Source organism: Erpetoichthys calabaricus, chromosome 14 (genome assembly GCF_900747795.2).
Source record: "Erpetoichthys calabaricus chromosome 14, fErpCal1.3, whole genome shotgun sequence".
NCBI classification, from domain to species: Eukaryota; Metazoa; Chordata; class Cladistia; order Polypteriformes; family Polypteridae; genus Erpetoichthys; species Erpetoichthys calabaricus.
Genome location: NC_041407.2, coordinates 76,964,378 through 76,984,990, shown reverse-complemented (window position 1 = coordinate 76,984,990; position 20,613 = coordinate 76,964,378). Strand labels below are relative to the sequence as shown.

The 20,613-nt window shown below is 36.7% G+C and overlaps 1 protein-coding gene across 1 annotated transcript in view; it reads right to left on the bottom strand.

The window, feature by feature from the left end:
• Positions 1 to 20,613, bottom strand: part of slc9a1a (solute carrier family 9 member A1a) — an 87,662-nt gene that overhangs the window by 23,590 nt on the left and 43,459 nt on the right. The window contains exons 3-6 of the mRNA XM_028819945.2: positions 2,405 to 2,655; positions 1,977 to 2,194; positions 1,000 to 1,202; positions 345 to 434 (exon numbers count right to left, since the gene is read on the bottom strand). Of these exons, the coding sequence (XP_028675778.1) occupies positions 345 to 434; positions 1,000 to 1,202; positions 1,977 to 2,194; positions 2,405 to 2,655 (762 nt within the window). The remainder of the gene's footprint in view (positions 1 to 344; positions 435 to 999; positions 1,203 to 1,976; positions 2,195 to 2,404; positions 2,656 to 20,613) is intronic.

Below are 20,613 nucleotides of genomic sequence, written 5' to 3'. Positions count from 1 at the left end.
AGCAAGGCATCTATTTATTCATTTAAAGAAGAGGGCACTGTGCTTTATTTATTGCTGAACACAGTTTGTAATAAAAGCATAAGTCACTTTGCATCAACACTTGTGCTAGGCTTCCTCATTCCTCAGTCCACCCATGGTCAAGGACAATCAATGATTGGATTCAAGGGAATGTGCCAGCTGAATCCAACATGGACATCACATACATATTTACATCAATTCAACAAAAGTTGGCCCAGTATTCCTTGGGATAGAATCAAAGATACACATATATTTTAAAAGTGGTACTTTGCCAAGGATAAAGTGTAGGTCTGTTAAATATTACATAGATTAATAAAAGCATTTACCTGTGAATGTATTTCTTCATTGATAGAACGCTTGGTTTCCTGCTTTTTCTTCACAGCCAGAAGGTCCACCAAAGGCTGAATTGTCATACCCTTAAAAGTAATAAAATAAGATTAAAAAATTAAAAAATACGATGAAAAGTTCTAAATTCAGAGTGTACTGTATTCATCTTTAATGCAAATGATCTTGGAGACTACCACTTTGAATGGAAGTAGCTACAAAGCAGTAAATTTGTCACTTTGTTAAGTCTGTTTTTACATTACTGCCAGGAAGCATGAGTAATTTTCAATTTTACATTGTCATCTTTCATATTCTGTGATTGAAACTGTTCACATTACCATTTGTCCTTAGGAAATCAGAATAGTTTCTGTCTCCATCTATCCTGCATTAGTTCAAATGTCTAACTTGCTCCTGGTGTCATTAGTATTAGTATTTAGTCATTAGTATTCCTTAAATTTCTCTGCTGCTATATGTGCTAAGCGTGACAGTTTTGTTATCCATTCCATAAAAAAAAATTAATTACTTGCAGAATGCAATGCTTAATTACTACTAGTATAATTGTACACATTACAAAAACATCATTACTTATGGCAGCTTACAAGATCAGGAAAGCCCTTAACCCTTTTCAAGTGTAAAGAATAAAGTAATTTTATTTACCTGCACAAACACAGTAAAGAAAATAACTGTGATAATAGCAGTCAGAAACATATCTCGCATTGGAAAGTGATCGGGAGGGAGCAAGTAGCCCAGGGAGAAAGCAATTGCCCCTCTGAGGCCACCATAAGCAATAATAAATTGGTCCTTTGTGGTAAGTTTCACAATACGGAACTTGTTGATGATATATGTCAATCCAACAACACCTGAAAGAAGAATAAAAAATAAACACAGGACAGTTTCAGATAAGACAATGTATAAAATAATTCCTCACAAGCTCAGCCACATTCTGCAATTGTTTATGAAAACTTTAAGGATAGATTAAACATACTTAAATAAGGTTACTGATCACTGTTCTGAAAAACATATATCATTTTCAAGAAAGTGGATGGCCAGCTGTCAAAAAGTGAAAAAATATGTATAAAACTTGACTAATTTAGCCTTTAAACATGGCTGCAGAAAACATTGTCTGTTTTCAAAGGTTACTCCATTTTTACATTGACAAAATAGAGGTTTCTACCTCACAATTCAAAAATGTTTTGTTTTAAACGTTTACACAGTGGAACACATTACAGCCTTGAAGCATTCTAGTGTTAGTTTCCGGATCTTGTTTATGAGACAATGACTTTCTTCTACAGTCCAAACACATGGAATAAAACAGCAATTGTAAACTGTCCTGGTCTTAAAATATATGTGTGCATGCCTATGTGGAAAGCACCATCTTCTGTAGATAGGTTTCCCATGTATTATACATTATTTCCAGAACATCCATAACCCTGGAAACCATTAAATATATTGAGAAAAAGAGTAAACAATTACAGAAAGAAATCAACCTTTATTAAGATTTTTGACATATTTGGTTTATAGTGTATGTTCATAGCTGTTGACTCAAAATGAAATTCACAACATTAGGTGAATTACATAGAACTGAAATGTTCAGACATGGTATAAATGGACATTTTAATTCAATTAGTTCTTACCAAGAACTCGTGCAACAAGACAAAAGACTAGTGTGCAGATTACAAACGTCCAGTTCCATGAATGAGGTCCAGCTACTGTTGACACCCCCAGGAAGATAAAAATGAGAGTTTCACTGACACTACTCCACATCTTCAGGAAATATTTGATGGTGGTATGGGATTTATGTGAAATATTGGCTTCTATATAGGGACGCATCACCACACCACAAGCGATTAACCTAAAATACAACAAGTGAGAGTTAGGAACAAAGAAAATCTTAAGGAGATAACCAGACCCTAAGATGATATGTGGCTCAGTATTACTTGGAAATGCAAAGTTCTTGTAGAGCAGAGGGGGAAAAAATTTGCAGATAAGATGGCAGTGAAGCCCAAAAAACTACTTTACCAAAACATTTATTTAACAATGTTTATTAGAAAGAAAAACTTACGCCATGATGCCAGAAAGGTGGAAAACCTCAGCAGATAAGTAAGCCATGTAGCTGTACAGAAAGGCAAACAGAGGTTCAATAACACGTGTATGGGTGGTGAAACGGGAAGTAAATGCTGCTAGAAGTCCATATGCCAGGCCAACGAAAACTCCTCCCAGGGCCACAACAAAGAAGCAGATAAATCCTAGTGGAACATCCAAAAACGTTACTGAGCCGACGCCAGCATATTCTTCAAATAAGTGGTATAGCACCTATGAAAAAGAAAGGATAGCCATTTAACAATGAGCACACTCATCGTTTCCATGCTATTAATTTAAAAAGTGATAATGAATGCACGCCTTTCCTGCTTACTCATTCCACTGATTTAGGCTTACTTGTGCCTGAAAAGCTTACAAGATGAAGGCTGAATTCAAATTTACAAGAATAAGTTAGGCTGGTGTGACCATGAAGAGAGATCAAGTCAAAGGGTTTCTAATTTGCACATTTCTGTTAACAGTGATGGTTTGATTCAAATGATATTATAGTTGAAAAGAAAACATCACAATGTGTGCATCTTACACTTACATAAATGCACAGTACAAGGCATATATATGCAGAAATCACTTATTTTTTCTTTCTCAAAAATTCTCAAAATGTGCTTAATACTGTTCACTGTAGTAAAGAGTGCAAAACAGCAGCCCTTAACAGCAAATCTACTAATCAACAGTTAAAAGACAAGTGTAATATTTCTGAAGTTATTTTTTCACAATTGTTGCATACATTAATTTAACCTACAAGGTTACATTGTTAAGTGAAGATGTATTTATAAATTATAAAAAGTATCTCCTCAGTGACATACAATTGTAGCCAAAGAAGCACCAAAGGAAGCATTAATGGAAAAAAACAAAGCCTAAAAACTTACTGAATATCCCCACATCGAAGCAGTAAAGGTAATGGTGAAAACAACAACAACAAAAAAAAAAAGTCTTCTACCACGATTAGTAGGCATGTTAATGATATGAGAATGAAGCTGGAAATCATTTTAATCACAGATTTTTAGCACAGTTTTTTCTGAGGAAAGAATTCATGTGCTATTCCCTGCTCACAGTAACTGGCATAGTCGGACGCACAAAGACAACTGGAAATGCTGTGCGATAAAACAGAAAACATGTATGTCACTGTTTAAGATTATGTTGCCTTTCATGTAAAGTGTATGTGAGATGTTCATATAAAAGGATGTTAAAATAAAATGAAAAAATTGAGTGTCTGTAGCTTCCAACAACTTTTCAGTAATCCTCATACTTTGGCACTATGGCTTCTACAGTAGTTTTTATTTTGGAGTTATGACCTGTAACCATTAAGCATGTGCTGTGCAGCTAACAAAAATCAATACTCTCTAATAAAAGCTGTCCATAAGGTCCTTTGTTTTGTTGCTTTTATCTAACTTTTACTGAATTTATTTATAACATGTAACATTCCATACAATTAAGTCAAACTTAACAAAACTAAATTCAATTCAACCCCCACCTATGAGAAAGAGAGAAAGGCCAATAGCCAGAGTAAAACCTTTGACAGTAGTATAGAGGGAAAGGAGTCTTTCTCCCCAACATAAGTGCTTATTCTAAAATAATTGGTTTTTGATTGCTTCTTAGTTATATTTTGGAAGTGTAAACATGGCTAAAGAGCTCAAAAATTTATGGGGTGGGGGAAACCATTCTCAGTCCCAAGTTTTCTAGCAGCTGTAGCATTAAATTCCCTCCATCTCTCCAATTCAAGTTTCTTTTTTGACTCATTCTTGATTTGTTGTAGCTCCTGACTAGAGCATTTTGGGTCGTTTAGGTAAAGTTCAGCAACTAGGCCGAAAGTTTCATCATTTGCATTTACAGAAACCAAGGACATAAAATAAGAGCTTGTTTTTGTAAGAGCTTATAACATTTTTTTAAATGCGCCCCTCCAAAACAAAACCCTGAATTTTCAAATCACCAAGTAAAAAAAGTACAACTGCACCATTTATGGAGCTAGCTACCAGTATCCATGCTGTTGGAGAGAAAGGTATGGCGACACAGAATATAGAAAGAAGAAAGCTAGGTTTCTTAAACAATAGTAGCAGTATTAGCAGCAGAAGTCTAGTGGAGTCTCACAGAGTAAATTTTACTTAACGATATGCATACTGACCTTTCTGAAATGTGTGCAAATTCCTGATATTAAACAATATGCCGGAATATTTTCAGCATTGAAATGGACATATATCTGGTAGGTTTCACATTTCTTATGGCCAATTTAAATTTAGAAACACATTGTCACTTAACAATAAATGCTTCTGAGGCAAATTAACTCTTTTAGGGCTAATTTTTTTTTTTGTTTCTTTTCTCCCAGGGCTGAATATTTTTTCCAAAAACTAACTTTTTTAAAGAACACAAAGCAATTGAAATCAACAAAAAATATTTACTTTTGACAAATGTTACTGTCTTGCATGTTGTATGAGCCTGCATACTCTATGATTTCACATACATATCACATACATTTTACACAGCAAAGTCCTGCAAAGTCTGATCTCGCTCAAAGCAGCCAATTTCAGTCATTGCCACATTGCACTGCTTACAATATGTGTTGCTTTGGTGCCTACTTTTCAATTGTCTGTTGCTGCACTCTCTCACATATATTGTTAGTGTGTACTGTAGAGAGACAAGTCACCCGTTTGCCATCGTGCCATGCCACTGCCACCAAGTTTTCTGCCCACATGAAAACCGTACTGTCACCTCTTTTCATCTTCAGCCTGTCTGGCTTCAACTGTGAAGCCATGTGTCTCCTGTTCACCCTCACTGTGCCACAAGCTCCAATTCCTCTGCTCTGTAGCATGTATGAAAATTGTCCAAATGTACACAACATGACCCAAATGTTCATAGCCTTGAAGCAGCTCCAGCACAACCTGACTTGTCAAGGGACAGTTCTCTGTTTGAAAGAAATACTTTCCTGTATATGTAATTACTTTCAGGCAGAAACCAGTGTTTGCTTCTGCCAGTACAAAATCCTTTATGCCATACCTTGTGGGCTTGTCTGGCATATATTTGCAGAAAAAAAGGTATCCCTTTTATTTTATCATAGATTCATGCACAGACAAATCACAGCCAGGCTGATAAAATTGTTTCTATGTTGGTTCCACAATGTCAAGCAGGGGCTGAACTTTATGCATGGCGTTATAGCCTGGCTCACCCCATGGGATTTGCTTCTGTTTATTACAGAAGTGAATAAAACTTTGCAGCATCACGTACCTATCATCACGCTGCATAACCTGTCCAAAGCCACCAGGGGACAAAGCACGTTTGGACCAATGCTCCCTGAAGTTATATCACCAGTTCTGTCCCATCTCTATTTGTAATGCCACAGCGCGCTTCATTTCATCTTTTGTTGTGGGTTTCCACTTTGAAAAACGAGAATGCGATGCAAGCGCAGCCCGCGATTCAAAAAATTTCTCTGCCTTCCTGTTTGTCTTGTATGACAGTAGCTGAAAAGCAGCATCAGGAGAGAGCAGCCTGAAGTAGTTCAGCAGCTGGTGATCTGTCGTGTCCAACAGCAAGCCATGCCATCTTGTGAAGTCCAGTAGCCAGTTCAGCTCCCACGGATCAATGTCTGTGTATTCCTCCCACGTGAACCTTGCCAAAGATGCATCGGCTGTGCGAATGCGCTCAGCTGGCAGCGGATCAGCTGGCGTGGCATCGGCTGTTGTCCGATCAGCTGATGCCAGCTTCTCACTCTCTTGTTCGATCTCCTGATCACTGTCAATAAAATCCGATTCTGAAAAATCAGAGTCCAACTCCGCGATAATGCGCAAAACATTGTCTGCCGAGTGTTTTCTTTTCTGCACTCGCTTTGCTCCCTTGTGACATGTCGATGCCATTTTGCCATTGTTTACATTTCGCAACTCACGCACACGCAAGGATTACTTGCCGAGTCAACGAGTCTAGCATTCCTCCAAGCACAGAGGGAATGCCTACGACATGACAGTGAGTTTTGTCACCATTAACAGCTGATTGTCGCCCTCTATCCCTGGATGTCGACTTTTGTCGACATTCGCCCTCAGACCCTCCTGTCGACAAAAGTCGACATTCGCCCTAAAAGAGTTAATGTATCTTAACATTGCAGAAAATAAAGCTGACTTCAGAAATGCCAAACTCATCCTTTAACAAAACAACAAAAAAAAAAGTATTTATGTAGCTGCAAACTTGTGTGTAACTTTTACAATAAAGGACAGCTATTATACTGTATAAAGTTGGAAAGAAAACAAACAAACAAAAGTAAGAATATTGTAAGAATATGTGCTTTATTATTTTTTTTATTCCATACTTCCTGTTATCTGTGGAATATTGAGCAAGCTCTGTAAACGGGGCATATAAATAATTTCTGTAACAGAATGGAGGAATATTTATACTTGAAACAGGAAACTCAATTCCCAATCCAAACTGACCTTGTGAACTTTGAATAAAAAAATACAATTGGGATTCATGTTTCAAGATTTTATTCTTTAAAGGTTAATATGCATTACTTTTAAGATAATGCAGATTAGTGAACTGAAAAACAGAACCATTTCCTACTTTCTCCTTATTCAGTCTGTTCCTATGGAAAACTTGAAAATCTCAGTCATAAGTATAAGAGTACCAAAATATTCTATCCAACTTTTAGGATTGTTATGCCAAGATAGAGTATTTGAATGTATTATTTTCTCTTTAACCATACCATCTTCTCTCTTTAGTGGATAACCTCTATCAGGCCCCACAGTTTCAAAACTAAATCCAAGCACATTAAATAATTGGAAATCAAGCTAAAATGATGTTGAATTAATTTTAAAGGACATATAATACATTACACTACTGTTAATAGTGCAGTAATTATCAAAATAAACAAATAAATAAACCAGTCAAAGTTTTTCATGCTCTCTATACTAAAGTATAAGTCACTCATCCAGTTTTATATTAAAATGATTATTAACTGCTATAGGATTATTTACATGTATACCATTAAGGTGATTCAAATCTATAAAAAGCAGAGATTTAAACTATAAAGGGTCTCAAATCTGAAACCAGTTTACAAAGAAAATAATTGACATTTTTCAGACCAAGTCTTGTTGTCAATAGTCTGCCTCATACTCAGATATGTACATTATGTACTAAACCTTTTTTTTTTAGTCAATGTCCATATCTTCTGTCAATTAAGCTTCAAAAGCCAAAACTTACATTATTCTTAATTTTTAATTTTTTTTTTTATTTAAACAAAGCTATCAGGATAAAGGGAAAACAAACATCTTTTTCCTTGAAATAAATTACTGTTTATTTTTCCTATTACATTTTTGATGGCTTTAACACATGAATGATGTGTCATCTGAAACAAATTCTTCAATCTAATAATCTAGTAGATCACGGTTTCAAATTCAAACCTATGATAGCTACATTTTTACATCACATTTACTTATTTGGCTAACACCTTCATCCAAGGCAACTTACAACACCTGATATACAATTGGTTACATTTCTTTTGTTTTTGCAATTGGAGCATAAGCTCAGGGTTTGAAGTTCAAAGCCTTAACCACTATCCCAAGCTGTCATCACTGCTAACATCTGACATGTGATCAGCTCCTCCGTTAGTTCTTTACTAGGGGGCTCTGCCCCCTGCTCGCTTCGCTCGCCAACCCCTGGTGTTGGGAAATGACAAAGAGCGTGATGTATGAATGAGATATAGAATAGTGTGAAGGTGTAGATGATGCAAATAGAAAGCAAAAATAAAGTGTGTGGCACAGTGTAAAGGGTTATTGGAAAATTTCTTTGTACATGCCTTTTAAGTGTAAAAGGTAATTTCAGGTCAGAGCTTGTAAGGTCAATGAAGATGGTCATTGTCGTGATCAGAGTCAACTTTGTCAGAGCTTAGAAAGAGTTGTGTCTCTCCTAATAAAAGTACCTTTCCTCCTTATTATTCATCAACGTTTGTAGAAGTTTATGAATGGTGTTGAGTAAGTGACTGGATCCCATTGTACATTCATCAATAATTAACAGTTTTGCAAGACGGATGTCATGTGCAGTGCCACTGTTCATGTTCATAGTGGATACCGATTTGTAGGATGTAATGCAGTTCATAAAGGTTTCACTTTCAGGTACATCGTTAGTTAGAAGGTTCTGTAGATATTCAGGATATGAATGTAAAGGAGGCAGTCTAATTTGACCCTTTTGACAACAACGTGTAAATTCATTACTTGTATTGTCAGTTGTTTCTTCAGGGAAGTTAAGTGAATGACAATGATTGTAAATGACATTCATTAATCCCAATGAATTTTCCTGAATAGTGGACTCATTATTGAACGCGTTGTCAGCTAACTGGCGCAAGTGTTTAGCAGGTGTCTGTCGTTGATGTCCGTGACGTGTATCTTTTGCTTGTGCCGTTTGAGAGGCGCGTTGTTGTATGTGTAATATTTGGGATGTGTTGTTTTTGAGCTGTAATCGATTTCCCTGTGCTGTGTGAGAAGCCCGTTGTAGTCTACTGCGTGCATTGTTTGTATTGAGTGTTGCTCGTTTTTGTATGTCGGTCAGTTGAGCTTTCTCTTTTTGGAGCCTTGCCTGCTTGTTTTTCGGCATTCCAGATGCGCGGTGTAGACGTCTGTGTTTATTTATTTTGTCCCTTCGCTGCTGTTTCTGTATGTCTGAGACGGGAGGTGTTTCATTTTGAATCCGTGCCTGTTTCGATGCAGCACTTTGAGACGCGTGCTGTATGCGTGTACGTTCATTGTGTCTGTCCATATGTGCGCGTTTCTGTTAATGTGTTAGTTGAGCTTTGCGTTTTTGGAGCCGAGACATTTTTTCTTCCGGAGGTTCAGAAGCGCGTTGTATGCGCCGCCGTGTATTTTGTTTTTTCATGCGGGTTCGTGTGTTTGGTCCCGTTATCCGAGCCGTATCGTTTTGTACCTGTGATCGTGTATTCATGACTTGTTTGTTCTTCAGCGTGAGAAATATGGATAAGTAATAAGGAGGATCGCACTCACTGTTAATATGGAGCCTTTTCTGCAGTTGAACGGTTAATAGTGCTTCAGTGTAAGGAGATCCACCTATGCTGCATAGTGTGAAGGTGTTGAGATGACTTATGTTTAATACGGACGGTTCCTTCAGAAATGGGGCTTTGGGTGTCACTTCTTATTGATGTTAGTGTGTTTGTGGGTCTGAATCGTTGTTTTTGTGAACGTTTCGTGTGCAATGTCCGTAGTCTGTCCCGTTTTGTGTCTAATGGGCTTTGTGTGGTGGTTACGGCTTCTTTTTTTTGGTGTGCTAGGAGCTTGTTGAATTCTCCTCTTTGTGTGCGTCCCGTTTCGTGTGCAATGGGATTCGTGCGCCGCTGTGTGCTTTGCCGGCGTCTGGGGGGGGGGGGGGGGGGGGGTTGGATGTTGCTTGGAGGGGGTGGTGGGATTGGTGGGGCGCGAGCGTCTTCTTTTTTTTTGTGTGCCAGGGGCTTGTTGAATCCTCCTCTTTGTGTGTGTCCCGTCCGTTGCTTGTGGGGGGGGGGGGGGGGGGGGGGATTTGGGGGTGCGGCTTCGTTTTTTTTGTGTGCCAGGGGCTTGTTGAATCCTCCTCTTTGTGTGTGTCCCGTCCGTTGCTTGTAGGGGGGGGGGGGGGGGGGGTGCTTGGAGGTGGGTGTGGGATTTGTGGGGCGCGAGCGGCTTCTTTTTTTTTGTGTGCTAGTTTTGTGTGCAATGGGTTTCGTGCGGCGCTGTGTGCGTCGCTGGTGTTTGACTCCTTTTTTCTGTGCTGACTCCTTTTTTCTGTGCTTGCGGCGCCTCATTTCTTGGGGCGCCTGCGCAGTACGTATTTCTTGGGGCGCCTGCGCAGTACGTCTTTTGCTTCCACGGCCCATGGCCGGATGTCCCTGCGTCCATCCGGTTTAACATTCTCGGTTAGTAATGTGGATTTTCAGCTAAAGTGTATGTTCATTGAACATTACTATACTAAATACATTAGAAATTCTCCAAGACGCAAAGCCTGAATTTACCTTTTGTTAAATTTAAAATGTCACAAACTCCTCATGATTTAAATTTTCCAATTCTCTTCCTCCTTTTTTACATTTGTCCAAGCTTTAAGACAGCCTCTGTGAAATCAAACTTAACATTTGAAGACTAATCTATTAGTTCAGAAATCCCATAAAAGTCTTTATTCTGTTGTTTTAAAAGGTGCTACACATGTGTAGTCAGACTTTGTTATTCACTATGACTGTTTAATAATGGAAAATTATCCATTGAACTGGACTGCTGGTAACTGGAGTAATTACTCATACCTTAAGATTATCCATTTCACTCCTAAAAACATTCAAACATATGTTGTATGAGCTTCCACTACATTTGCCACATTTTAGTTGTGTGAACTACCAGGGGGCGCACCAGCTGCCCCCACCTGACACAAACAGACGTGGGACACAAGTTCAGCACATACTATTTTCATTTTTCTTTCTTATCCTGTGGGAAACGCCCCAGTTTCCCACCTATACAGCACAGTCACAAGCACAGTCCAACACAAACCAAACACTTTTCTTTCTCTTTCCTTCTCCATACACATCCACTCCTCCTGGCAAGCTTCGTCCTCTTCCACCAGACTCTGGCTCCCAGAGTAGTGGCTGCTGGCTCCTTTTATAAGACACCCGGAAGTGTTCCAATTGCTCGCTGACCTAGTTCGGCAGCACTTCCGGGTGTGGTGGAAGTGCTGCAATTAAGGGCTCAGCAGCAGCTGCAGCACCCCCTGGCAGTGCCCACGGAACCCAAAAGAGCTGCACCAAACTCCAGCTCCCATGCAGCCCGCGGGAGACTGAGGCACCGTTCCAACCCTGGGAGGCTACCACATAGAACTCCAGGGGAGGTAATGCTCTGGATATGCTCCCTCCCCAGGTCCTTCCAGTGTAAAGGTGTCAGCCGTATGCCAGTTTGTAATACTAATGAACATTACTTCGGCTTTTAATAGCTCCTCTAACTGTTTCTGCGATTATGCGCTTCTTTTAACACATTTAACATTGCTTCATTGGAGAGATTTGCCTTGCTTCAGAGCATTATGAATGAACCACACAAATGTTTCACTCACTGTTGAGGAAATTTTGTGACACTAACTAAATAAATTTTATTTTAGAATAAACCTATGGGGCAGCTCTTTGTGTCACCATTAGACAAGCGTCAGATACAGTAATAGTTATTTAGTTTGAAACTTGCCTAGGTATTTACTTGCTACATCTGTATTGCGTGCATGGGGTCTCCACTGGATGCTCCAGTTTTGTTCCTCAAATCCCAAACACACGCAAATTAAATTACCAGACGACTCACAATGGGGCCCAAATAACCAAGTATGGATGTGTGCAGGCACGGCACCCCACCCAGTGCAGTTAGGATAGACACTTGACTTTGAACCGGATAAGTCAGTTTGAAAGAAGATGGATAAATGGATGGACACACCAACGTAGTTATGTATATTACTTTCCTTTATTGGGGCTATATAAGGTGTGTGTTAAAAAGAAATGAACCTTGCTATAGTTTCTAACTCTTGCATTTAAATATGTCACAATGCAAATTAAATCTACTGCAAGTTATAGCTGATTGGTCACGTTATTGCACTCTTAAAGCATGCTGGAATTGTGTATTTTTATTTTGAACCAATTCCATAATGGGATTAGTCTGGAAATAATCAGCTACATTTTTTTTTATTTTGACCTAGAAAGAGCAGTGAGATTTTCCCATTTGGTTAAATTTTAGGTAATAGGTGTGGATTCCTGTGTCTCTTCCTGACATGTTTATATCTGCAGTGAGGATATATTTCAGTTATGTAAGCACCAATTATGATAGCTCTTTTATTAAATAAAATGTTTTTCTTTAGTGCATGACCTAACTCACGCGACTCTTGAAAAATACTTACTGAATCATCTTATAAAAATAAATTACACCTTTTAAATGTCTTTAATTTTTCCTTTTTTGTATAGAGCTGATGAAAATTTTTAAATGTATTATGATTTTTCATAGACCTAATTAAAGTAATTCAGTTATGCTTTTACCATTTCTACAGTTTTTGTTGTCATGTTTTATCTGCCATCCATTTATGAAGAATTTTTTTTAATAGTGGTTATGAGGGGAAAGGGGGGGAAGTCAATTCTTAGATGCATCATGATTCTTTCTTGAATGATTCTCCATCAATGCAAAAACTCCATAAACAGACTTTTATATGGGTTTATGAATGAATTGGTAAATATGCACAATGGAAAACATTTTAGATTAAAAAAAATGGTACTGCGTCAACAAATGGTTAAATAGAACAAATACATTGAAACCTTGGAACAACAGGCAAAAAAATTTTTTAGGAAAAAAATATTGAACAAAATGAAAAAATATCTTTACTAAAATACTAAAACCACCAAAGTTTTATCAGCCTTACAAAAAATAAAAATGTATAGATACATACAAAGAAATGTAACACATTTTGCATAACATAGTTCGTTTCTGTACCAGGCAATCATAGTAAGCCTAGCACTTGACTATTTTTGTCACAATCATATAGCAGTTGACAACATTAAAAACTGGTGTAAACTCACTAACGATGGGGTTGCTCATACTACATACAGAGATGAAAAGAATAGCAGTGTCATGTGCAAAGCTGATAATTGTCACAGATGATCAAATCTTTTAACCTTACATTACTACAATAATCAAAAGATACTGGTGAAGGAGGTGGCCTTGGGATAATTCTGTGATGAATGACATACAATGTCTAAAATTCTAAGTGAATTAATATCCTTTGAGGCACTCCTATACATTAGATATTAAAACAGATTCAAGCACAACTGTAGTACTAATTTGTACACTGGCAGGTCATATTTGATATTCCTTGCTAAATTTGGCAGATTTTTATTCTAATGTAGTTATGAAATATGACCATGTAGTATCAATGGGGGATTTTAATATCCACACAGATGTGGAAAATTACATCGTTAGCAAATGATTTATTCATATGCTAATCTCATTAATGTTTTACCATTGTCATAACACCACACTGGATCTAATTACTACTTATGGAGTTGAGAATCAAAATTGAAGTATTACTCCACTAAACGAAGTTATCTTTCATTACTCCTTAATTACAGTTGACTTGTTCTTGGCCCTAAAAAAGAATAAAGGAAAAAAAACTGGAACTGGTATTGTAATCTGCTAGTTCTAGTAATGTGAAATTAGTGATCTGTATCAGCTTAAAAAAAATAATTGGAGCATTCCTAATAGAAACTTGCCCTGCTTAAATTAGAGCACTTGTGCTCCTAAATTAGAATGCCAAAAATGAGAGCATAGGTGGAGAGCTACAGGACTTTAAAACTGCACAGACAGACTGCGAAAATGTATAAGAAAATTTTGTTTAATGGCCTACTGTGAATACTTTTTGGGAGAGGTGAAAGAGGGTTTGGGAGCATGCGCTGATAGCATTTTGCTGCACTCACCACACGACGAACCATCTGGTTTGGGACCCGAGTGTAGCGGGTGACACCTTAGCACCACACTGGAACAGTGTGATTTTTTTACACTGTGGCTAGAGTGCCAATCCTGCCACCAACCCCCAGGTTTTCCTTGTACATTGGAGAAAATGCTTGTAGGGCTGGATGCAAATTAACATCATATCCAGGATGAAGCAATTGCAGGTTAAGAGCTAAGCACTATTGGGGAGAGCATAATTAGAACTTGGGAGAGCATTCTAATTAGAATTAGAACATTCAACCACATAACTCCTGTGCTTAAGTCATTATACTGGCTTCTAGTTAACCTTGGGGCTGATTTCAAAATGCTGTTTCTTACACATAAAACTGTAAATAACCAAGACCCTGCTTACCCATCTGCGCTTCTCCCGAACTTACAAACCTGAGCACGCATTAAGATCTCAAGATGCCAGCCAATAGAATACTCCAACAGTGCGAGATCGAGCTTTTAGCTACAGCTTTTAAACCCAGGCTGAAGACTAGTTTAGTCTTGTATAGTCTGACTAGAGCTACTGATTAGCAGTGCATTTTGAACTTTTTCAAAATATAAGTATTATAATACTTACAAACTGTTACTAACTCTCCTCCATTAGGTTTCTGTATTCTGTTGAGGCACTTGGTGTCACTGCTCTGCTTCAAAGCTGTTCTCCTGTCATCGGGAAAGACACCGGATGACTTTGAATCAAAGAATGAAAATATTCTGTTGTCACAGTAGAGTACCCAGCACACACTTTACTGTAAAATGCCCAGGAGTGGGTGGGTGGCCAGCGACCTCAGATCACCAGGTCTGTTACTGTGTCTGACATTCTAACATTGTCATAACCTTATAAATGACCTAAAATCTACATTTGCTTTAACTAAAACATGAATGGTCTTGGTTGCCAGCACTCCCTTCTGAAACACGTTTGGATTCAAGACCCCATCTGTTCAATGCAACACTTCTGGTGGACAAACTGAAGAGGATCATATACTGTATTGCATGTATAAACATTACAAAAAACCTATGCATCATAGCATGATAAAGCAGAGACAAAACTAGCTAAACCTTTCTCTTTATAGAAATATACAATTTTTCCATTGAAATTTAGCAGTCTCTCCTTCTCAGTTGCATTGTTAGCCATCTATATATTTAGTCTAGGGCAATAATGCAGTGTTTTTCCACTAAGCAGCCTGCTCATAGAGCAAGAAAATTTGAACATCATTAAGCCCTGGCTGTGATATGTATATTTCCTACAGGTATCAACTCGTTACAACTTAAAGTCTCTAGGTCTCTAAGTCTAAATTTACTAGGAGAAAATACATTTATGAAAAGTGTCATTGAAAATATTATTATTAAATTGGAGAAAATTCAATTTATTTCAAATTCTCACCCAATTGTATTCTGAATCTTTATAATAATAATAATAATAATTCTTTGCATTTATATAGCGCTTTTCTCACTACTCATGCCAGTGATACTACAGTTTGAATAATATGCACTTATTTTATTGACAAAAATAACATATTTGACATTTGAATCACAAAATAAAAACAATGTCTTGTCAAAGTTTGCCATGTTGATCCTCCAAAAGAACAAAATAAAACATTTACCTATTTAGAGAGACACGTTTTTTCCTTTGGGTACTCAAGTCATTAAATATTTCTCAAAGACAAAACTCTACACTGGATTATTCATATTCCATAATGCATGTGTAAGTTGGTTAGTATGAGAGTGAAAGCATTAAGAGTTCGTATCACTAGAACTAAGGGGCCAAGCCCAACCCACCATAATCTCTGTTCCAGGAAATTTTTATTATAATAGAGAGACATGTTTGGATGTACTTGTCAAATTTCTCAAGACACTGACTGGTCAGGATGTCTGCCAATTAAGAAGGCCTTTATTTGAAGCTTCATGCTAATACCACAAAACCTTGTGCAATTTACTGCACCTTCCTAGTGACATTTCAGAGATTCTTGCAAGAGGCTTAGGCTGTTCAATGCCAAAATTTTTTAAAATCAGATTGCATAATGCTACTTGTTTGGTTCTAAATAGGCATCTGGCTTGACTGAATTCTAAATGGATTGCTATAGGCTGCCCAGGCACAAACATTACTAGTGCTTAAGCACAAGTCGTGTTTCTAGTGTTATTCTAGATGTTGGATTAAAGGCTACTGATTCAGCAATGTTGGCTTTTGTATACATACCTTTACAAACTTACTAAAACACTTTGCTTATGCAGATAGCTGAAAAACAAGCACACCAAATGTTAAAAAATAAGTAAATAAAAACAGACCAAGGCTAAGCAATTCTAAAATATCTTTGTGGAGTAGAAAGCAAACTGTTTTTCAGAGGACACAAAGAATCCATTCTGGACTGACTTTGAGGTCCTCACAACAGGCTTATACATAGGTAAAAAAAAACTTAAAAAAAAGATAGCAAACACATATACATACTTAATAATATGGGTATAAATTGTTGTTATCAACTTGTTAAATGACACTGTATTTACTAAATTAAAAAAATTCCACGAGCAATTACAAGAAAAGTAAACTATAAAATAATTTATGCTTGTAGCAATTGTTAAAAAATTAAATTTGACTTCACCCAAAATACTTTCTCAAGTGTTAATTAGGCTGTGTACAGTACTTCTTGATTATATTACTATAGGTGTGCTGTTATTCAGCATACATACTGGAAATAAAATCAAGTATTATGGCTGTTGTTAAATTCTCACCTTTTAATTATTTAAATATTATTTTTAGATAAATTCAACTTGAAGCTATCATTTCAATGAAATAAGCATTAGCTTGTAGTAAATTAGCAGTTTAGTGAAATAATGCAGGGTAATAATGTTCATGAAGAAAATAAATGGGGTGATAATAGTGTTTTGAGAAAGTAACAAAGACATATGACTCATGCCTGCTTTGTTTATATTATGGATATTGCAAAGTTTGGCAAATGTAAGTAAAGTGTAAAGAAGTATTATACAAATAAAAATTCTACATCAATTTTGACCTCTTGAAACAAAAAAAACAATAAAATTACAAATAGGTTGGTTAGATTAACTGCAGACTATTAAGATGAAAGACACTTTTCAAACTTTATAGTTGAAATGGCCACATTGGAAATCTTGTATTTCCATTGAAATATTAAAGTAATCTCATAGGTCAATGTCAATGAAAGGTAACAGAAAAATGCCATAATAATATGAATAGTTTTAATTTTGTTTTCCTTGCATTTCCCCTACTTCACTCTTATATCTGTATATAGTATGCTGCTCCATAATTGGCATAACTTTGACACAAGTTTGTTACAGTGCACACAAACAACGTTTATGCTGTATTTTCTTTTAAAATTCATAATGATGTATACTTAATTGAAACTTCTACAGGTCAAGAAGTTCTATGGCCTTTTGTAAATAACCAACTGGACGTACTCAGTCATTCTTACATTGTGACAACCATTTCATCTTTCTAAACTGAACACTATGTTTTTTAATATGTATTCTTATACACTGGTGTTTAATTTAATTAGGAAAGTTTCTGCTGTAGCATCCATATGGTTCATTTGTGTGCCTTGCTTAAACCAGTAAATGCTTCAATTCCACTAGTTTTGATATAATCAGAAACAAACAATACCAAAGGTTTAATAGCACTTGTTCTTTCACAGCTATAATGTAAATGCTCTCCTTTCCCACTTGAAACAGGATGCAAAGAATGTAAGATTATATCACACAATAAAATAAAGCAACAGGAGTAGACTTAGCTATAGAAGATTATTATAACGGTGTGAGTGTCTGACTGACAATCAAAATGCAGACCTTCTCTGGACAGATATTTTTATTCAATTAATCATAAAGCACTGTACTTGCCACAGTTTGCTAAGGTGTAACAGCCCTTGTTACCCTAGAAGTATAGTTTCCAAGCTCAGTCCTGGAGGATCCTTGTGTCTACAGGGTTCTGTTCTATCCAGTTTTACAATCAGTGAGTCACGTTAGTTCATACTTTAATCTAGTTTTTAATTAGCTGGTCTTTGATTTTTTTATCTTATTCTACACTTAAAATATAGAAGTAGTGTGAGATTTATACAGTCCGGTTTGAATAAGCTGAGAAGTCGTCAGTTAACAGGGTTCATGTTTTAATAGACAGCTTCCTGCGGTTGTTTTTAACCTCATTTTAATGGATTGTCTGACTGATTTTAACCTCCACAAGCATCTGTATTTTATTTGAATATTTATTTATTGAACTTTTTGGCACTGCACTTATTGAGCACTTTGTTGTTGTTGTTGGACTGTTTTAATAAAAGCACTAGAGCATTTTTTCACCATCTCCTTGTTTTGTGTGTGTTTGTCCTCATCTGCCTGGCTTATCCCGGTCATAACTATTGACGGTGTCAGGCTCAAGAGGCTCCTGGTGGGACCAGGTATGTGGGGCTGACCCACACCGTCACAGACGGGCCACTGACAAATGACAATGTCATTTTCATCAATTGCTGCACATGCTCATCTCTCCCTATCTCATTATGATAGTTTTCATCTGTATCCATTGCAGTCTTTTCTGTGTTACTTGCATGGTTGATTTCTTCATTGACAATATGTTTCTCTGTCTCATCACTTTGCTCTTCATAGTGCACTTATCGTTAAAGCGTTAAACAGGTGTAGATGTTGTTTGGATTAAGGCAATAGTAAGTGTGTGAACAGAATCAAGTTGAAAAAAAGAGAGCTCTTTCTCAATTTGTTATGCCCTCTGACGCTCCTGACATCTACTTACGCATTTTTCTAGTCTTGTGGTGAAGTTATGTGTTTTCATAACCAACACGTGTCCTACAGTTAAAAACTGCATGCTGTGATGTATATTATTTATATGAGGCTTTATACAGTACTAGGATTAGGCTTTGTGACGGACTAGGATCTCACCTAAAGTTGGTTTATTTTTTGCCAAACTTTGTTTAATGCATCCCTGTAATGGAAATATCCCACTTCAAATAGACATGAAATATAACTACACATGTACTACCGTTTAAACTATTATAAGTTACATTTTTTGCACATACAGTACAAGTGTACCCAATTCTTATTTTTAGTTCATACAAGATGAAAAAAAAAGTCTGAATTTGCATTAAAAAACAAAAAGACTGAATTCTTTTTGTGTTCATAAGAAATGTACTGATTTACTTCATGAAGTAGAACTACATAATAAGCAAGAATAGTTGCATCAAATATTTTAAATATTAAAATGTGTGTGCTTCGATGTAAATGTGTAAAGTCTAAGTACTCTTGATTGTAAAATAAATTTTTCACCCACTGATAGAGTTCCATAGAGGGCTAAAGTATAGCTATTAGTAAAGAATCAAAAATAAAAATAACCTAATATTCAGAATCTCTCACCTTGAAATAGTCTAAAACAACATAGCATATGCGTAGGTAGTGCTGGGCGGTATGACCAAAATTCTATATCATGGTATTTTTCAAAATTATACCTGTTTCACGGTATTGGACGGTATTTTTTTCCCCATGCATGAGTGGATGTTAACCACATTTTCCACTGCAATTACTGGCTAAGAATAACCTATTCCATTGTCATGAGAATTGTACATTGTACAAAAAAACATTTTAATGTGCACACAAGTATTAATACAGGTTTGCATGGCCCCATAAAGTGATAGTTTTCAAGGGGGTGGCACTAATGAAGAGGAGGAATCACATTGCATGACAGATGCAGTCAAAATATAGAACCTTTTTATTGAACAAATGTTTGCAAACAACTTAAACTAAAATTTTGACAACCTATTTTCAACCATCCAAAGAGGCATTTAGACTTAGTAAAATATCCAGAGGTGCTTGTCAAAAGTTGTATTGCACTGAACACGTCTTAGAAAAGGAATAAATAGTAAATATTTTTTGTAAACCAACTACACTTTGTTAATGTTAACAATCTCTGTCCACTGACACGTTAAAGTGACTTTTTAAACAACTTTACCATCATTAAACTGCATAATATTTAAACTAATAAATAATAACAAATCTGCAGTGGGTTGGCAACCTGCCCAGGATTGGTTCCTGCCTTGTGCCCTGTGTTGGCTGGGATTGGCTTCAGCAGACCCCCGTGACCCTGTGTTCGGATTCAGCGGGTTGGAAAATGGATGGATAATAACAAATAAATAATAGTGCAAACGTCCAGTAATAATACTATTACTTCCAAGACTTCAAGCCTAGGTGCATTACACAGTATTCACCAAATAAAAATAAAATAAAATAAAACAAGTGCAACTTGGTGATGACATCTTTACCAACTGAACCATCATTAAGGCAAACTGCATTAATATGGACCTTGCTTCAAGCTAAGCTATATACATAAATAATAAAACTGCAACTTGCATTTATAATGCTATTTGTGATATAGCCCTACAGAATCGTATTAGGGCCACGATGAAGAAAAAAAAATACGGACACAGTGAAGAAAAAAAAAACCTGTGTGTCAAAATTAAAGTCGACATTTCCAATTTATTCTTGTAGTTTATTTTATCATTAAAGTAGAATGTAGTAAACTAAGCTTCATCCTAAAATCAATGTTTAATTCACTAGATTTTCTCAAACCCCGTCATAAGTTACGTAGCACATTAAATGCTTTGTGTTAAGTGTTCCCCGACCCAGTTGTTAATCGCTACGCTCTTCTTAAACTGACTTCCTCTTGCACTAAGAGGCAGTGTTCGCCGCACAGAATACATTCACTTCA